The sequence below is a fragment of the Pteronotus mesoamericanus genome, unplaced genomic scaffold, assembly GCF_021234165.1.
Source record: "Pteronotus mesoamericanus isolate MK-2021 breed Mesoamerican mustached bat unplaced genomic scaffold, CSHL_Meso_final contig_657, whole genome shotgun sequence".
In the NCBI taxonomy this organism is placed as follows: Eukaryota; Metazoa; Chordata; class Mammalia; order Chiroptera; family Mormoopidae; genus Pteronotus; species Pteronotus mesoamericanus.
The window spans coordinates 19,924,479-19,945,357 of NW_026555229.1; the positions used below are offsets into that span (position 1 = coordinate 19,924,479).

General features: G+C 42.6%; 1 protein-coding gene across 7 annotated transcripts in view; it reads right to left on the bottom strand.

Moving 5' to 3' along the window:
* ATE1 (arginyltransferase 1) overlaps positions 1-20,879 on the bottom strand; it is a 126,910-nt gene that overhangs the window by 55,002 nt on the left and 51,029 nt on the right. For all 7 annotated transcript variants that reach the window (XM_054581626.1, XM_054581623.1, XM_054581628.1 and 4 more), the window contains 2 exons: positions 15,493-15,674; positions 14,374-14,473 (listed from right to left, as the gene is read on the bottom strand). In XM_054581626.1, coding sequence (XP_054437601.1) covers positions 14,374-14,473; positions 15,493-15,674 — 282 coding nt within the window. The remainder of the gene's footprint in view (positions 1-14,373; positions 14,474-15,492; positions 15,675-20,879) is intronic.

Sequence of the window (20,879 nt, forward strand, 5' to 3'; positions counted from 1 at the left end):
GAATTTTAGAGCAGTTATTGAGTGAGGAATTTATCATGTTACAAGCACCAAATAATCTTGGATGACAACTGAGAAAAGCCTACTTATTCATTCCATCTAAGACATTCAGCCTAAAATATCATATTTGTCCAAACTTAATTAACCATGTAGTTAGAATAGAATTTAGAGCTAAAGATCCTCAGGATAACAATAATTATTAATGTCTCTGTAAATGTTATACTACCTATTTTTAGCCTATTATATAAAACTACACATGCACCAAACACAAAAAAAATATCTTCACAATGTATGGATTTTTAATGTTTTACATGTGGCTTGCAAGGGCTTAATGTTAAAATACATATATAAAGGGAAAGTTATCAATACCTAAACCATTAAAATAAATTTCTTCTATAATGGTAGCTATCTGACTATACACAAAAAATATATTATCTTAAATTTTTAGGAGCCAATCTTCACCTTTACATCTAGTAACAGTCTGGAGAAATCAAAACAGCCTAATTATCATGTCAGAACTCTCTGGAAAGAGTATAAATAAAATTGAAGCTGAAATCTACAACTTCCAGATGTGGGAAAGTATAATTTTGACAAGTTACTATTACGCAGAGCCTGAAATTGTGCTATGTGCACGGTTTTGAGCCTGGAAGCGTGGAGCACTGGGAGTGTTTGGGAGCTATCGCTCCACAGCCCACCTACAGGCTTCCAGCGACGCAGCATCTGTGCGACCCAGTGTGCGCACGGCGCAAGCCCGTGCAGTGCTCCTCTGCGCCCATTATGAGCTCCGGGGTCTAAAGACAGCTGTGTTTCAATCCATGGCAGTTATCCTATTTGAAGCTCAAATTGTCCGTATTTTGGCCAGTGGGAGTCCATTGAAGGGGGCTCCTGAGAGCTTCTGAAATAATCATAGTAACTTATGATAACTAACTTCATTTCATCTCTACATAGACTATATACTCATATTTCAGTGGTTGAAAATAAAAGAATACTACTTTGTGACATGTAAAAACTATATTAACGTTCAACCTTCAATGTCCATAAATGACCCTTTACTAGAGTGCCACCATGCCCATCCGTTTACATATTTTCTAAGGCTGCTTTTGCTACAACATCAAACCACATGGCCTGTAAACCTAAATATTTACTATTTGGCCCTTTACAGAACGACTGCAGGGAGAGAAATCTCAATTCCTAGTAGACACTGAGGACCTGTGGGTATGTTTGTCTTGTAACAGTCATGGGGCTCTACACTTCCGTGCACTTTTCTGTATTTTTAGTATGCTTCGATTAAAAGGTTTTCTTGCCAAAAAAAACCTTCCAATTATTGCCAATTTAAGGATGTACGAAAAAGATAACATTCCCATAATGTATCCAGAATTAAACATGTAAAACAGCAATTTTTTAAAAAGCAATTGTCAGAACCAGCATTTGGTTTGCGACAAGGAGGCCAGACTATGAATGGCCAGATACAGAAAACTACAGAGAACCACCTGAGCAAGTACTTAGAGACGGTTCCAGAAAACTACAAGCAGTCCAGGCAAGCAGGAAGTACCAGCAGGATCCGATTCCAGGAGCAGACTCGCCGACCCAGGCTGGGGTTTAACAGCAAAGGTCCAGGATGGAGGACATGGAAGCGTGAGACATTAGTATGGCTTTGATCTAACACTTACGTGGCAACGATGGAGTACAGGAGCACGAAGACATTTTCAACTGCCCTCAACTCCCACTAATAAGCCACGGCTGAATCAACTCTGTGGCGGTATCCACTTGTTAGAATCATTTAATCACTATCTGCTATCTTCAACTGTAAACACAGAATAATTTATAGCACAAGGGAACAGGACTACTCGTGGGTTAACTGAAAATGCCTATTCCAGTGTATGTGAGGGGCAACCACACAGACATACACACCTAAAACTCTTTAAGTTAAAGCATGTAACCACATGTTCATTAGCCATTCTCTGACTTAGGACCAAGCCCTTTCTTTGAGGGTGCATCACTGTGACTTTGTTACTGGTTAAAAACATAGTGATAACTTAGTGCAGAACCTTCCCAGATTTTTACGGATTCTTTGTTTTACCCTGAACACTTTTAGTGATCTCATTCACAACTAATTGGGCAGTGATTTATGATTCACCTTTGAGTATCCAAAGCATTCAAGTTAAATTTAAAGCCATTAACGATTTTTTAGGACATCATTCATCAGTTTACCTGATACTGAATTAAATCGCATCATTGCTGTAGCAAGCAGTATCGGCCTACAAACTGATGAAGACAGACACGCATGCGGACCAACGTGCAGCCTACCTGCCACAAGCATCACCAGGTAACTGAACACAACAGGGACAGGTGAAAGGCACTGGGCAGGGCAAAGCACGGCACAGCCCCCGCTGTGGCCAGGACCCAGTGCTGGCCCGCGCCGCGGTTCCGGGGTTCTGAGGACCCAGGGTCGGAAAGGCGCATATGGAGGAAGGGTAGCCGACCCCACAGAGGGGCTGAAACAAGAACGGGGAGTAAAGTTTTACAGGGCAGAGCTGCTGTTGCCCTGCAGATGGCTCAAGAGGAAATAAGCTAAAGAAGGGAAAAGGAACAAAAACGGCCAAAGACAGTTGTCTGTTTTCATATTGTTTGAGGTACTCCTCATTTTCCCTGCCAAATTATCCTCTTAAGGGAAATCAATTTAAAAAGAGGACTCTCATTTTCCTTACCACACAGGGCCTGACGTCACCGAGTCACGCGTTCAGTTTTCCTCATAACCCTCCGGAGGACTTGCCGGCTCAGGCTGGGGAGTCCTGCCAGAACAAAAGGCACCTCCTAGTGCTTCCCCAGGAAATGGAAATAGTCGAGATCAGCGCTACTGGCTCCGGAAAGGTACCAGTGTAACAGGTATCAGCACCTAAATAAATCCAGACTGTAGAACAGGGAGCTAAACCGACATTTTATCAGTTCATATAAAGAGCTAACGTCAGTCAAGCTAAGAGAATTTCCAGTGTAGAATTTTAAGAGAAACAGAGAAATTAAAATAGAAAATTAACTGGTTTATCTTTCCTAAAGCAAGAAAGACCTTTCATTATATTCCTGTGTATGTCTGCCAGCTAATTTTCAGTAGCCTCTAGGACATTATGTCCCTTCACCTTCTTTTGGAACAATCTCCCAAGTGAACAGACATGCAATAATGAAGGGATTCCTCACATTTCGTCTGAATGTGCAGAACAACTAATTCTACCATTATGCCTCAAAAAGAAATATACAAAAAGATGTTTGCCACACATTCTTTATAATGAAAAGTGGAAAAAATGTACAGTAATAGCTTGATAAATTACAGCACATTGTTATATTACATGTACAGTCACTTAAAATCAGGGGCATACAAAAGACTTAAGAAAAATAGGAAAATATTCATGGAACAAGTAAAAGGTAGAAAAAATTGCACATATCATTTAATAACAACTGTGAGGGGAAAAAAATGCATGTGTACTTACAAAAGCCTAAGAAAATACAGTAAATGCCAACAGTGATTAGTCCTCGGTGAGAGAGTGTAGCAGTTTTTTCCTCAGTACTCTTCTTACTCCCTTTTCCACAAGAGGAATTATGTTTAAAATTAAAAAAAAAAGAAAGAAAGAAAAGAAGGAAACGGGAATAGCAAATAGAAGATCATTTCAAGGAAGGCACATCTGCAACTGCACAAGTCATTCCACTCAATCAACTTTAACAATAAGAAGCATACAATCAACTTACTGCCAAATGGTTAAAAAACACACGTGTGTGTCTGTGGGCGTGTACACACACTCACGTGTCTGCACACACACGCAAGGGGGAGAGGTGGGGCAGCAGATCCAGCAGGGGGTGGATCTGTAGGAAGGGCATTCCTCTTTGTTCTTGTAACTTTTCTGCAAGCTTGAAAACAGTTCTGAATAGTTAGGAGAAGGTTTGCAATTCAGCCATGAGTTATAATACAATAATACAGAACTGGCCCTCTGGTTTTATTATCTCGGAACACTAACTGTGGGTCCTGGGCTGTGCTGGAAATGCCAGGGTTTCCAAAACAGAGCTGGATTAACAAAACCATGTATTTACTCCCTGCTCGGAAAGCAAACAAAAACTGCCTGCCAGACTCTCATCTAAAACTGACTGGTCCTACTAAGCTGACGAAGTATTTAACAAAGCCTCTGGGAATGAGTTTCATGTGATTTAATCCGAGTTAAAACATTACAAATACTTAGCATCTCTCTAGATTCCTCTATCTTGGATTCTGTATCCAAAAATATAAAAATTCTTATGATTCTCGGGATGTTTTCCTCATGAGCTGCGGGCAGTGCAACCACGGTACCACTGGAACGTGGGACCCTGAATACAGAGAGAGCAGAAACTTTCCCTCTACGGCCTTATTCCAAATCCTTCACTGGAATATGGCGCTAAGGCTTATGTGACTCCATGACAGTATCAGAGGCACGCAGGCCCCCGGGGCCATCCTTCGTAACTTTCCCTCAGTCCCCCCATAACTGAGGGGAAGAAAATTAAAAAGTAAAAGAAAATCAGTAACTGATAATAAAGAAGGAAGGGATGGATCTAAAAACAGAAGGCCCTTATTTTCCTAAGTCTCCCTCCGTTTACAATTCGGGGCCCAAAAAAGCGTCCATCAGCGCTGGAAACCTTCTCCTACCTTAAAATTGAAAGAAAAGCAACTAGTTCAAGTTAAAAACTTCTGATTTTCATTGTGTCCACTTACTATTTTGTCCTCTAAGAAATTTAATGAAAAGAACAAAAACTTTACTGGGGAACTTGGTAAAAAAAAGCGAGCACACGTTTTCCTACTGAGCTCCTCTGACAACACCCTTCCCCTTCTCTTCGCCCCTTCACCGTGGTTTGGTTTGGAAAGTAAGTTCGGAGCTTCACCTGGCCACGCACGCGGTAAGCAGCAGCAACCCCTGAAAGAAGTGCTCAAGTTAAGGTACATCTGGGCAGCGCTAAGCTACAAAGCCACTACGGCACAGCCCCGGGAAAACCACAGGTGCACCGTCACCGCCTGTCCTCCACCTTCACAGAGCCGGGCTGGAGGAGCGCGGGGGCCTCCTCCGACTCTCAGGCACGGAGGTCGTGTGTCTCTTTCATGACCAGGAAGATCTGCTTGTCCTCATTTTGTTTTTCAAAATTCTCAACCTCAAGTTTTTTAGAACTCCAGATAATATTCTCTCCTATCTGCTCGCATTAATTTTTAAGTCATTGCTTTTTTTCTTACGTAGCATTTATCTCACTAAATACTGTGTAGGCCCAGAACAAACGGTTAATCAAACACTCCCCTGAACCCTCTATCACAATACTAGGGACAACATACTGGAAACACAGTATGAAATGTGTCATTGACTGAGAAGATTAAAAAATATTTATGACGTGGGACTTCATCAAGTCCTGTTTGTACAGAATATTTTCCCAGCTCTTTCCCTCCTTGTTCTCCGCCTCAGCCTTGGACGGACAAGCGGGTCGTTCACGTGACACACCTGTGCAGGTACTGAGCACCCAGGGACGTGGCACAGCTACTGCCCTAACGCATCCACGTAGATGAGTTTATTAGTTTGGTCCTTTGGGCTGAAGAAACAAGGAAATTCACTCAGATGATCCAGTAAGTGACAAAACACTTTTAGCGAGGCACTTAAGACAATGAGGGCTGGCGTATTAGCCTTGCAGGGTCAGGCTCCACGGGATGCCAGGCGATCCAGGAGGAAGAGGAAACGCAGGCTGGGCGAAGGCCTCGAGGGTAACAGGTCGCAGTTGCAGAACCGGCAGCAGGTCTAACAAGAGGCTGTCTGCGGCCCCTCGGCAGCCGGAGGCCCCGATCTGCATTTTCATTCGCTCTCCACTCTCTGCTCCTGCTTCCCCTCCCATCTCACCGCCCTCCCAGCCCGCTCTCCTTGGATTCCCAGACCCCACTGAAAACCAGATGAAGGAAATCACAGACTCTACCCTCAAGATAAATGTGCATGGGTGCAAAAGTGTGCTGACAAGTCAGAGTTTATGAGCCCATGCTACGCAGTCCTACTCTAACTCTGAGCTTTTGTTACTGGCTTCTGGGCAGCTCTCCCCATGACTGTCCCAACTAACAACTGATTCTCTCTCTAGTGTCAATTTAAACTCCCTCAAAAGGAGAATCCGACTGGTTCGGTCACCCACTATTCAGTGGGCAAAGCTTTAATGTGCAACTTGATATTAATCTACCCTAGGCTGACCTCCTTTGGGTCAGGCACCCATGTCTAGTCCAATTAACAGTGACTAAGACGGCAGGGTCACATGGCACTAAGCACGTGACCTAAACTCAAAGACTCCATTAAATTATAAATTATGCATATTTATATAAATGGATATGACTAAATAAATGGCTGAAGGCATGCCAAAAACGAGATGATAAAAGCACGGTGAGACAGTGTGACTCAGTTGGTTGGAATGTCATCCTCACCCTGTAAACCAAAAGGTCACAGGTTCAATTCCCAGTTAAGGCAAATGCCTGGGGTGTGGGTTCAGTTCCTGGTCAGGGTGCGTATGAGAGGTGACCGACCAATGTTTCTCTCTCACATCAATGTTTCTTTCTTTCTCTCTCTCTCCCCCCGCCGCTCCCCCTCTTTCTTTCTCTCACTCTCTCTTCCTCCTTCCCTTCGTCCCTCCTTCCCCACCCCCTTCCTTGGGTGAGGATAAAAAATTAGGGTAAGACACACCACTTAAGTCTTAAATGGAAATTGTATTTTACAAGAGTGAAGAGAAATGAACTGGTACAGAGAATGAAAGGAAGCCTATCTTGATGGGCAAAGGTATGTCTAAAGGCAGACAGCAAGGAACCAGGAGCACCAGGGCCCCTGGAGACTGGATTTAAGGAATCTGGATTTAACAGAACTGTGTTAGACACCACAGATTTTCTAGCAAAACAATCCTCCCACGGTGTCAAGCCCCCTTGAACAATTCTGTGGTGGAGGCTGGACCCTGGACGGTGGGCGGGGGGGGGTGGTGAAGACAGCTGGGAAGGTCCCTCAGCAGCGGCCACCAGGCTGCCCCTGCTTCTTGGTGCCGTCATTCCAACGGACTGCTGCATTTCCAAGATGACCATGCTACTCAAGGTGGCTTCCCTTTGGCTAATGCCACAAACAGAGACAACGAGGCTCTGAACATGTCAGTTATAAAAATCTTACACTTGCCTTATTTTCACAGAACGAAGACACAAGAAGCAAGAAAACACGCACAGACACAAGAAGAAGACCGGAGCCACGATGTGAGTCCTGGCGACACCAAACGCAGGACAGTAGGTGAGAAAAGCAGCCACCGCACATGCACACGTGCTTCCCTAAACAGCCCAGTGCCAGCCACGAGCCCAGGGAGGGCCAGGTGTCTCCGTCCCAGCAACGCTGAACAGGAGTGTAACTCCCCCTCCTGCAACACGTAAGCCCCTCCCGTGCCCTCTGTACTAAAAAAGATGAACTGAATTCAGCTGCTGGGGTAAGAGTAATTCAATTCACTTGGTTTTTATGAAGCTGTGCAGTTTCTTTTTATTTCTCAAAGCAAGGAAAACACAATGATTTATAAATACTAAAGACAGGCTCCACCATGCACATCAGAGCTAGAAAAATAAGCATCACGTTTTGGAAACTTTAACTTCATTTGCTGTGGCTGTGCCTCCAAGAGGCCTCAAGGTTTGCTGGATAGATCTCATTGTACAAAACCCTAAATTACCTGGAAGCTGACATGAAGGCCACACATAAGCCTCCCCAAGAAAATTTAAGACAGCCCTGGGGTCATCAAAGAGTTTATGGCCGCACAGGGTCATGAATTAGACACAAGAAACTTCTCTCTGGTGTGTCATACAGGATACTTTATTGCAACATTGTTATGATGAACCTAAAATTAATCTTTCTGACTATTTCTTTTTGCTGGCGGTAGTCCCATTCCCCACAATAACCCGGCACCTGTAAAGCCCTACAGACCTCGATGGCAAGGGGGCAAACCCTTTAAGCAGGGTTTCTCAAACCTCGGCACTACTGGCATTTTGAGCCACAGAATTCTTTGATGTCAATTAACTTTCTGGGCACTGGGGACAGTGACAGATAAGACATCATTTGCTCAAGGAACTGTGCCTCTTGCCTGGGCGTCTGGCAAGAAGTTCCACAGGGCCCTCCCTAAACACGGACTGACCCATGTACCCACAAACAACTGGAGCTCGAGGAGAGCTGCAGACGAAGTACTTAGAAATGACAAGTGCTCGCAGAAACAGAGAGGCTGCCTCCCGCCTGAGCTCGCAGGAGTCGGGGACGTGGGGGCAGCAGGAGCAGAGGCAGAGAATGGCTTCCCTGAAGAACTGGCACGCGCGCGTGGTCTGGAAAGAAAGCCATGAGTTGCACTCGCAGAGATAAGTGCGTGACCTGTCGGAGGTGAGGGACGGCTTGCGGAAAGGGAGGCTCAAGAGCATATAAAATAGCGGCGGCAGTCAGAGGGCGGCACTGCGGGACAGAGGGCCGCAGGCTCGCTCCTTCAGCGGGCCAGGACAGAGCGCGAACATGTGCATTTTTCAAAAGCTCCAAAAAGAACCGAAGTTTTTAAAGGTTAGGAATCATGTATATACCAAGTTCTCTACTTCACTGTGGGAAAAGAAATGAGAATAGAAAAAATAAGGAACAGGGTTATCTATGCTTTTAATCCCCAGTTAATATTTACCTTTAATTAATATGCAAGCATTTTAGGATTCTCCAAAATTAAAAGTTATCTATACCACATCATAAATCTGATAAACAGAGCCAGTTACACGCATTTCAATTCTTCAAACTCTCATTTACGTTGCCAAAAATAAAATGTGAATTCATGCAAACTTTGGACAAATTAACTGTACTGAACTTCAATCTTCTCATCCGCAAAGAGAAGCTCAGAACACAAGACTGTAAGGAACTGCTTTTGCTTCCGATGTGGCAAAATTTAACATGTGACAATTTTTAAAGTAAGAATTTGTGATGAGCCCTGAATTTTTTCTTTACCTCCCACTTCCAGTAGGAGGCCTCCAAAACCCCTTACTAACAGTGTTCTGTGGTCATTTTTCCTACTGTGTCCAACTCTGGACACTTCCCATCAGAAGACATGCATGTTCTGCCCTGTGCTGTGGGCTACTGATGAGATCATCTGTATTTCTTTCAGACCAGCAGTAGCAAAGCCACTACCACATGTACCCAGATGCATCCCCCTGGGCTGCAAGGCTGTAGTAAAACAACATTTGCTAACGTGGCCGGAACACTGAGAAGCTGGGGAACTGGCGGATTTCAGTAGCACAGGATTTTGCAGAGGCAGCTCTGTAAACTCCAATTTTTGTTGCAGGCACTTTTACAGCAGTATTGCCAACTACCTTCTTTTAGGCAAACGCCTGCAGAATTCCAGGGTTGCTGTCAGACCACAATCAAGCTGAGGCACTGAGTTTAAGAATGATTAATCACAGATGAATTAGCCTTTTGTTTCTTTTCTGACATTGCAGAACCCCTTCTGCTGTTTCAACTATCTGATGTCTGGCCGTGTCACGATACCAAAGCCAACGGCCTGAAATCACTGTTTACTCTGGCCTACAGACAAGTCTGGATAAAGAATTCAGTCGAAACACCTCCTTCAGACCACAGAAGGGCCTTACAGAAGCGCTCTGAGAAATGTGGAGAAGAAATTTTGAAAAAATTATACCTAACACCATTTCTATCTATGCCAATTTTTCCTTTCAGAGAAAACCGAGTATCTCTGAAAAGTATGGGAAGGGGTCAAGAGAGAGAATATAAACTGAGCTTTACATGCAAATATTAAACATAAAAATTATTTTTAAAAAGGCTTAGAAAACAAAATATATTTAAAACAAAAACTCAATTTTAAAAAGTATAAATAATAATGATGTATAAATACATACCAGTATCTCAGTTTTAAACAATACTGGCTGCTACCCAGGATGTGAGAAAACAGAAAACAGGGTCGGGTGTCCCCCCTGCAGGGCCTCGGGCTCCAGGAGGCAACTCCTGCCGCCACAAATCGCTGCTGCCCTCAGGCGGTTCCACTCCCCTCCGAGCGAGCGAGCGAGCGAGCGAGCGAAGGGCCAGGCGCAGACAAGAGGCACAACTCTGACAAACGAGACGAGTGATGTGGGCTAGGAGCCTTCTCCCTAAGGTTTTCCTTGATCTTAAACACAGATACAGACCCCTGCACACACCCTGGACCAGCCGGTCAAAACAAACAAAACCAGAAAACACAAAGTGTCGTGAGGATGTGGGGACATTAGAACCCGTGTGCATTGCTGGCAGGAATGTAAAATAATAGAGCCACTACCCAAAACAGTACGGCGGTGCCTCGAAAATTTAAAAATGAAATTACCGTATGACCCAGCAACTGCATTTTGGGGAATATATGCAAAAGAAGTGAAAACAGGAACTTAAACAGATAGTTGTACACATTCACAAGAGCCAAAAGGTGGAAGCAACTCAAGTGTCCACCAAGAGGTGAAGGCATAAACGGAATGCGGCAGGTACATACCGAGGAGTATCATTCAGCCTTAAAAAAGGAAATTCAGACCCCTGCTACAGCACGGATGAACCCGGGGGACTTTATGCTCAGGGAAGTGAGGAAACCAGTCACAAGGACACTGGTCCTGTGCGCTCCTTCTATGTGAGGCCCGAGAGCAGCCGCCGGCACGGACAGGAAGTGGGTGGTGGCTGCCCAGGGCTGGGGAGGCGAAGAGCTCTCATTTCGTGGGTAGAGAGCTCTAGTTCTGCACGATAAAAAGACGTCTGGAAATGGATTAACACCTGTGTAGTGCATGATGAAAATAGTTACAGGGGTAAATTTTATGTGTATTTCACCACAATTAAAAATAGTTTTATGAAAAAGAGACAGTGGAGAGGACATTATCTCCTGATTTAGCCAAGACCGGGGGCCTCTGATGCCGGAATGGGCAGCAGCCGCGCTGGGCGAGGGGAGCTCACCAGAGGGCCAGCGCCACTGAGGACGGCGCCAGACCCCCCACTGCAGCAGGGTGAGGGCTCCAAGGAGCAACGCTTCTAAGTTGAAAATATACTTTCCGTTCACTGCAGCCAGTTCCTGAGTCCCATATTGATACTAGTTTATGCTGAAACAGTACCAAGTCCCATTACAGTGGCCACAATTATTGTAACAGTTAGTGTGAGCAATGATAACAATGTATCAAGACAATTTCTTTTCATTAATGACTATTTTCTAGCTCTCCTTACACTCCTTTGTAATTATCCTGTGCCTTACATCTAAGACTATGGCCACAGGTAAAACATATCTATGTTATGTGTATGTAAATCAACCTTTATTTAACACATAGATGCACACACAAGAGGAAAACCAAAGGAATACAGTAAAAATGCATCTTAGGGAACATTATACTCCAGGACATAACTGCTATAAACTTGCAACCACAAGTACTCTGGGAGAAGTGACTGCGACACATGCCACTATGTTACTATGAAGAACCCATGTGATTTCCACCTTGCAGGGGCGCACCATTAGCAAGAGAAACAAAATGAAACTTTGTCATCATGTTAAGAAATGTCCTACAGGCTCAAGTCCGGGTATAAAATAAAATGCCTTATAAAGATGAACTGTCATAAGCCAAACCAGCACATCTCAAGGTATGACTGCATATAGAAACGCAGTGACTTTGCCAAAATTCTCTCACATTGAGCCATCGGAAGCTTCTTCGATCAGTTCAGCTCAATCCAGGACATGAGCCTGCACAGCTCAACACAGAATGACTTTCCTGTAGGTGGAAATTGTGTACCTAGTGATCCCTATCCTACACTATGCGTTTTAGTCATCCATTGCTGAGTAACTACCCACCCCAGATCCTAGTGGCCTAAAACAGTAATAACTTAACATTCTTCACGATTCTGTGAGTTGGCTACAGCTCAACTAGGGGGCTTCCGCTGCTCCCTTGGGCTCAATCATGCAGCTGCATTCAGCTAGGAGCCTGGCTGAAACTGAAACACCGAAGATGTCTTCAGGCCTCCCAGGTGGCCCTTCTCTCCGACAGGGTAACTGGACCTTTTACACGATGGCTGGCTCCAGAGACAGAGGCAGCGAAGCTGCCAGCCCTCTTAAGGCCTGGGCCCTAAGTCCCAGACAGTCATTTCCACGGTATCCTATTAGTCAGTGCAAGTCACAAGGCCAGTCCAGCCCAAGGCGAGGGAAGCAACCCTTCTCTGTGTAACAGCGCGCACACGCAGGGTAGGAGGAAGTGCCGACAGACACCCTCGGACACTGTCTATCAAGCCATGGTCCTCCCTGCAGTACTGACAGACTCGCCATTTCAGCGCGCCTTCAGGGCAGCTCATTACCCAATAAAACACAGTGGGTAAAATCTGCTCTGGTGAGTATCTCAGGCCTGCTGTTAAATACTTTAATTTGCTCTAAGTATACTTTATTGTGCCAATCGTGACTTAATATGTCTAAATCTACACAAGAAAATCCAAATGAAACACCTCTCTAGTTTCAGGCACAGGTACATGTCACTAGGTGCCATGTTTACGTCCCTGCGTTGCAATTACCTACGTGCCCCCTTGACTGTACCTCCACTAGGGCGAGTCCACGCCTACCTTGCTTGCAACAGCAGTCCCAGCGTCTGACATGTACGAGGCTGTTAAAGACTGCTCCCTCTTAGTTATTAAAAATGATTGCTATGTAAAACTCTTGTAGGTTTTTCAATGTATATTTTACAAGGGCAAAAAGGATGTCATTATCAATGCTTGAACAGTTACGTTCTAAGAAAGATAAAATTTTAACTATTATTATAGTTATATGCTAAATTTACCCTCGTTCAAACTTGAAAATGAAAGGTTTTATAATAGTGTACAATTCATTTTCTGGGAATTACCTTTTATGCGTCTCTAGTTTTAGACTTTCAACTTGTAATGAGAAATATTCATGCTTGGCCCAACATCTATCTTACAACTGTGAACAGAACATTTTCTGACTGAAAATCTCTTTTTTATAAGTAGCTGTGCTATTCCATCATAATTGAGGTTCTCATTTACTCAAAATATAAGAACATATCATTAACTGAAATAAAAATATATTGACTCCTCAGTTACCTACGATGATTTATCTTCAATCATTACGCAATAAAAATAAATTTCTTAAACTAACAATATAAAAATTAAAATGAATATGTTCTTAAGGACCCAAAAGTGTTAAAAAAAAAAAAAATGGCAGGAAAATGCTGGCTTTATAAAATTAGTTTAGTATTCAAATATTTTATCATTATTATCTCACAAATATCTACAAAATCACTAACTATACCTCAAATTTTCAGAACTCTTTCTCCCAAGAAGACATAATGTAAATACAATGGTTAAACTGAATCCCCTCCCTTTCCACTCTGGGCTGTAATCTAATTTTAAATGTTTTAATAGTGTATCCAAATTCCCAACAGAAATTAATTTTGGGGACTTGAAAATGAGAAATTAGGAATCCTGAAATTCTAAGTTATTCTCAAAACAGTTCTAATATTCTTCAGACTCTTTACTTATCAACATAGTATCTTAAAAATTAGTTAATAAGAAAAATAAAGTTTAGTAGCATTAAAAAAGAACTAGCCAACAGAGAATATTAAAACACTGGAAAATGCCAGCAAATATACTAGATACTATTTCCGACAACCTAACATTTGAATTTCTTAGCCTGTTAGTAGCAACAGGAAGTCGCAGGTTGAAATTAACAATTTATAAACTTATTTTGCTTCTAACACTTATTTCTTAGAACATCACTCATAAACTCTGTATGTAAACTGGTTAATATTATATTTACATTGCTGTTTACATTGTTAATAGCAGACAGGCCACAAAACACCCAGACAGCATGGCTACAGCTGCAAACAAGGCCACCTGAATGGATCAGACTACAACTCCACACCCCTGTCCTCTTCCTCCAAATGTCAGCTTTTCCCTTGTCTTAGCTTTATGTTGGTGGATTCCTTCAAACCAGTAACATTTCTATGGTGATTATTCAGCTTTAATTCTTGTGGCAGAATTATTATACTTTCTCCCAATTTCCTGAATTCTAAACTGATTTTACTTAGGACTCATTTGAAAAATCATGTACATCTACCTAGAATAGCTAGAATTTCTATATGTTAATATATGTTAATTACTGCAGATGAACCTGTATTAACAAATATTAAGTGTCTATGTATCAGCACATTTCAAGGCAATACAACCTAGATTCTATGAAAAGTTTGACATTTAAAAATAATTCATGATTTACATTAGAAACATATAATCAAGTTAAACCATTATGAGAAACTATGAAAGCACTACTTTTCACAACTTGCATCTACAGCAGACATATATGTGAAATCAATTTTACCTTGTATCTCATCTTGGGACATGAATGAATGTAGAAACCCATATAATAGTAGCTGAGTTGAGGTGTTTTTTCATGAAGTTGCTTAGTGAAAGCAATTTCTCTGCCAAAAGAACAACGAAGATGATGCTATGTTTAAGTCTAATTCCAATAATCAGGGCACGATGTAATTTGATAACAAATATTTGATAAAATTTGATAGTTAAGCTATCGAAAAAATCCAAGTGTTGAAAGACAAACTATTTTAAAAACATTTTAGGATGATTTTTACTGAAAAGACACCAAAGAAACTCTAAATTATTTTGAGCAAATGCATCTAAGGTTCAGGATTTACACTTTCTTGGGCATAGGTAGTAGCTAACTTGAAATTCACATAGCATAAAATTAAAGAGGCCTATTTAATACGGCTTCTTGTTTTTATTCATTAATTAAACAGGTAACCTCACCAAATGCTTAACCCACGCACTGGGTTGGTATCATATAAAATCCAGCCTCCCGATCATGACCTACAAGTCCTGCTCTGTCTGCCCCCCGCCCCAACAGTGCGACCTGCCTCACTGCCCTCCTTGCGTAACACTGTCTGTATCTACCCGTGTCCTAACCTGTAAGACCTTCCTTCCCTTTATTCCCACCAGGGCACTCGGACTTGCTACCCCTTTACCTGGACTTCCACTCTCAGATTTTTGCATAGCTGCCTCCTTTTCTTGCATCCTCGAGTGTCACCTGTTCAGAGAGGTCTTTCCAAACTACCTATATAAAACCAGCCTCATGCCTACAATGATTTTATTTTTGTCACAGCACAACGGAGTACCCAAAATTATGTTCTCAGTTTTCTAATTTACTGTCTGTTTTGATAGAGCTGGAAACCCACAAGAACATCCCACAAATACAATGACTTCTCATACACTAGGTTAGAAGGCTACCTTAAAAAGCTAGGAAATCACCATTAGACATTGGCCTCAGTTCTAAAAGTATGACTTCTAACTACCAATATATAAGAGACTACTGTAGCAATAAACTATTATATACTATCATAATAGGATTCCTACTATTATATGATGAAATATAATCAAAATGGGGACTTATTACATGACTCATTACAACTGTCAAAAGCAATCTTACCGTAATGCAGAGTAGACCCCCAAGGAGAGAAATGAATAATCAGGGTCGTAGTACAAATACACAGACGACACACAGTATGGAAGGATGTCAATCACCCCCACAGCGATGATCTTGCCGTCAAGCCAGTACTGCTGGTGAAACGAGCCGTAACCGCAGTCTGGTCCACCTGGGGGGTTCTCTGCCTGTGAAAGAGCAGACACGCACACGTGAACAGTTTGTCATTTTTCTCTTTATATTTTACATCTTAATAGTTCATCTATTTTACTTTCATTTCACTCAGCAAGTCCCAAAATTTCCTCTTTGTTGCCATCATCTTCTGCAGGCACATGCTGCAAAACTTTTTACTAGTAGAAACACTGACCAAAGAAAAGAATGAAAGAGAGAAATCAGCTGAAGATTTTTTTTTAACTTGTTTTAAAATCTGCCAACAGGCAATATACAGGATGAGCAAGGATTAAACAAGCTGGGAAAGAAGTGGCGCGCGAGAAAAGACAGAGGATGCAGCAGGAAGGGGCCGGGTGGCGCGTGACCCCGGCACTTCCGCTGGGTGCAAGTCCCAGGGAAGTCAAAGGGCTGTCACGCTTCTCCTCAGCAGGATCTGGAAGTAACTGTAACCCCACCGAAGTGACTGAGTGTGACTTTTTTTTTTATATTTCTCATTTGAAAATTCAACATAATTTAAACTATAACTTGTTAAATAAAAACTATGAAGCAGCATAAGAAATGCTTGCTAGTGGCTAAATGGATGCTAGAGATTAGCAATTTAAGTGAACATATACGACAAAATGTCTATCATTTTCATATGGTTAAAATCCCACTGACAGGAAAAAACCTTGTAAAACACATATCTGATAAAGAATTGCGGTACTCAAAAATACAAGACTCCAAAAATTCAACAACAAGCGAACAACCAACCCAATTAAAAAACAGGCAGAATACCCGAGCAGACACTTCAAGAAAGAAGACGTACAACTGGCAAATAAGCATAGGAAAAGATGTTCAATTGACATCATTTGTTGTTGGGGAACTGAAATTTAAAAAACAGCGAGAAAGTACTGTACAACTATTAAAATGACTGAAATCCAGAAACCTAAGTATCAGTGCTGAGGAGGGCGCGGAGCAACAGGACCTCATCCACTGACCGTGGGGATACAGAACAGCAGCCACACCCAGCGGGACAGTTTGTGAGTTTCTCACAAAGCTAAACGCAGTCTTACCATACAAAACAGCAATCGGCTCCTAAGCATTTACCCAGTGAGTCTGAAAACTTAGGCCACAAAAAGACCAAAAGGCCTGCCCCGACTGGCATGGCTCAGTGGACTGAGCGCCGGCCTGCGAGCTACAATTCCTGCTCCGGGCACAGGCCTGGGTTGTAGGCCAGGTGCCCGGAGGGCAAGAGGCAACTGATCGACGTCCCAGTCACACACAGATGTTTTTCTCCCTCTCCTTCTCCTGTCCTTCCTGATCTCTAGAAATAAATAATTAAAATCTTAAAAATAAAAACCCCAAAGGTATACATGCAAATGTTTAACACAGTTTTATTTATTTTATTATTAGCCATAATCTACAAACACCCTGGAAGCAACCGAAGTATCTTTCAATAGGTGATAAACTGTGGCACATCCGTACACTGGGGTATTATTCATCAACAAAAAATAGTAAACTATCAATACATACTGTATGATTCCAATTACATTCTGTAGAAGACAAAATTACAGGGACAGTAAAAAGGGGGGTGGCCACCAAGAATGCAGGTGCATCAGGGGAGGGATGGACAGATGGCGCACAGGGGACTTCTCCGGTGAAACTATTGTGTCTAATACTGTAGGAGCAGACACGCGACATATGCATTTGTCCAAACTCACAGAACTTTATGACACCAAGAATGAACGTTAATGTATTAAACATTTTTTTTTAAAAATCGTTGAGGAGGTAACGGAATCCCAGGAATGGACGAGGAGAGAATCTGTGCAAAGCGGCCTTTGCAAGAGGTCGGGGAGGGGAAGGGCGCTGACCCAAGCAACCTTTGGGGTCTGCAAGAAGGAAGGCAACGGGAAGTCCGCTCATAAACATTGTCACCTACCTGACAAATTTTTTTCCCAAGAGTACTACAGGTTAACAGCTCTGATACCGATACACATCTACACTGGAACCGAACAATTAAGGAATCGGATGGAGGGTGGCAGAAGCCAGGTTCAAGCAGGGATTTACAGGTAAGAACGGGGAAGAGGCTAGAATGATCCGTGTGGTAATGGGTTACAATTAGAGACAGGAGTAAGAACTTACGTTTAACTTAATATAGATATAGATGATTACATACAGAAATACTTACAGGTATGTATCTCTCATAGATATGTTCATACAGGGTTAGTATCCACACATATATTTATTTGTTCTGTCAGATGATAAGGCCTAAAAAACTGACACCCAGTAGCAAGAAGCACCTAGCACCCACATCTTGGTTTCTCCGCTCTGCAATGAAAGGAACAAGAGAAAGCAAAAAGGAACCATTTCTCTCTGGAGAAATGGCTGATTCCAGGACTGGGGCAGAAAATATTCAAGATGAGCCTACAGTATCTTGTAGTGCCCAAAACTAAGGAAATACTCAAAAAAAGAAAAACAAACCCACATTAATGGAGGTATATCCAAGAGACAAGGGGGTCAAGTGAAAGAGCTCCCAATGGCCTAAGTCAAAATAGTCTGGACAACAAAGTAGTATTGGGTTATAACCCAAAGTATAAAATATATATGTATGCATCCACACTGATATAAATGATTGAATGAATTAATAAATGAGGAAGGAAGACAAATCACCCAGGAATCCTAAAAGTTTATGTAGATACTCATACCCTAAAGGTAGGGGAGCATGTAACTCCCTACTCCTAAGTGTGGGCTGCACACTTAGGAAGACAGTATGGGAAGGGGAAGTACCTGCACAGACACTCAAGGTCAACAACGACAAATAAAGGAGGTAGTTTACCGAGGTGCTAGCAAGGTCAGGAATTTTGGTAACTTCCACTTCTGTAGATAAAATGTTCTTTGGGCAATAAAACATCTCTAAACTTTTAAGGGCTTCCACCAACTATAGTAACAAATTATGTCAAACCCAGATTTCAGCATTCACTGTCACACACAGCTTTTTACTCCTTTAAAAAGTCACTATTATTTCCTCAGAAACAGACAGTTCCAAGAGAACAGGTAAACAAGGAGAAGCATTAACCAAAAGGAAAATACGAAAAGTTTACTTATCGTATTAACTACAAAACCTGAACTGACCCCAATAGCTAATGGACCTGAAGCCTAATAACCTGTTGCAGAAACGAGAATGCTCCAACTACGTAGTAAGAAGTAAACCAGTTCCTACACGCTACGGAATTTTGTGACACCACCCTTCAGACGTAAGCCCCGAGGGTCACAGCGAGGGTCACAGCGACGCAGCTCGCTGTCTTCCGAAACCGCGCAGAAGCGCAGCCCCTGCAGCGACTCGGAGACGGAGAGAAGCTGTCAGTTCACACGGCCTTAGGTGGGGGCTGTCGGCCGTCAGAAACCTCCCCATCGAAACCTAATCAGATGACTTGGAAATGAATCTAAATTCATCTGCAACTTCACTTAGTGCTTCATTCTAGGTCACTGAATCTGTTTGTGTATTCATTCATTCACAAAGAAAAATGTATTTATCAAGGACATAAGAATGGACCCAGTAAGCACATTCTCCATAAATAAATGACCAATGTATTCCGTTAAACCTAAATATAAATCAGTTCTACCCGTTCTACCAGCTTGAAGTATTTTTTAAAACTGCAGTTACCTTCTCAGTTTCCAATATCCATCATCTGTCTCATTCTCTGGGCCTCCCATCTAATACCCTGCTCCCACTTACTGCACTGGTTTGAATGAGCAGTTCTTCTACCACAGGCATTACTCCCATCTCTCAATTCACTTGAAAGTCAGGGGCCCTGGCCACCTGCAGAACACTTGACAGATGTGGGGCGCCTCACAGCTACTCAGGAAGCAAATAACCCGGTACCTACCTACTCGGACTCCCGTCGCGCCACAGGTGAGGAAACCTAACATCCCAGAGTCAACTCAGCAACACAAGCATGAAACCATGCAGTCAGTATACTGACTCAAAAATTAATTTAGTTTTTAAAAAGTGTGTTTTTGCATTTTTAAAACAGAAATCATACTACTCACCCTCAAGGGTAGTTGGTTGTAAGAAACAAATGACAATGTACAAATAAAAGCACCCTGCAGCCTGCGAGCAAATTTGGGTCAGTTTTAGCTTCTGGCTTAAGGGGCCTGAATGGCACCTACTAAAGGATTATGTCTATGAAATTACAACAGTAGCTCATTCACTTAATAGCAAAGTTATTTAAATGAAGAGCAGTTAGCTTTAATTTCCTCATAAGTAAGTCAGTGATGTGATTAGCATTATTTAACAGTTTATCTTTCTCATGCCTTTAGTTTATACAGTTTTGGATATGTGAAAGGATAAGCAAAGTTATTTCTCATAAGTTCCTCAATTTCAAGGATGCAGCTGACACCAGGAAAAATACAATGAAGCTCACCACGAGCTATACAAAAGGAAAACCGCCTCTGTTCCGGGCCAGGACGGCTGGCCGCTGTGATTAATGAGCTCCGCACCGCAACTCCGGAGACGCCATCCACCCCGAAAGGCCTATTCAGGCTTCTACTCAAACCGCTCCCACAATGACTGCGTATTTACTCTGATGAAGTGCACCTGTCTCCTGACCCATCGGCCTCCATGTGCCTCAGGGATGCTTAAAACAAACACTGTAGAGACGCAAAAAGGAACAGGCAAAGTGGGGGTCATGCGCCAGGCGCCGGGGCAGCCTGGGGTGGGGTGGGGGGGTTAATGAGGGGTTCAAAGATTGGTACCGATCAAGTCTTCAGGGGCTATAAGAGAGTAGAGCCTGTGTTCTTCCTTCTGAGGTATCCAAAAGTACCACTCCCAAAACACCACTGTTCACACACAAATCTACATTAGATAATTGGTGTCCTGTACAGCATTATTTATTTATTTATATTTTAGAGAGAGGGGAAGGGAGAAAAGGAGGAAGAAAAACATCAATGTGCAAGAGATACATGGATCAGTTGTCTCTCGCTTGCCCCCTACTAGAGACGTGGCCTACAACCCAGGCATGTGCCCCAACTGGGAATCAAACCAATGACCTTTCAGTTCGCAGGTTGGCACTCAATCCACCGAGCCACACCAGCCAGAGCCTGAATTTTTTAAACAACAGCTTATGGAGGCCTCTAAAGGTAATCTTTTTAAGCACCTGATTGAAAGTCAGCACTGGTTTACAATAACATATTCCTTGTTTTGCCTTTTGTTAACAGTGTCATGAAACACTGTACTAAAATTT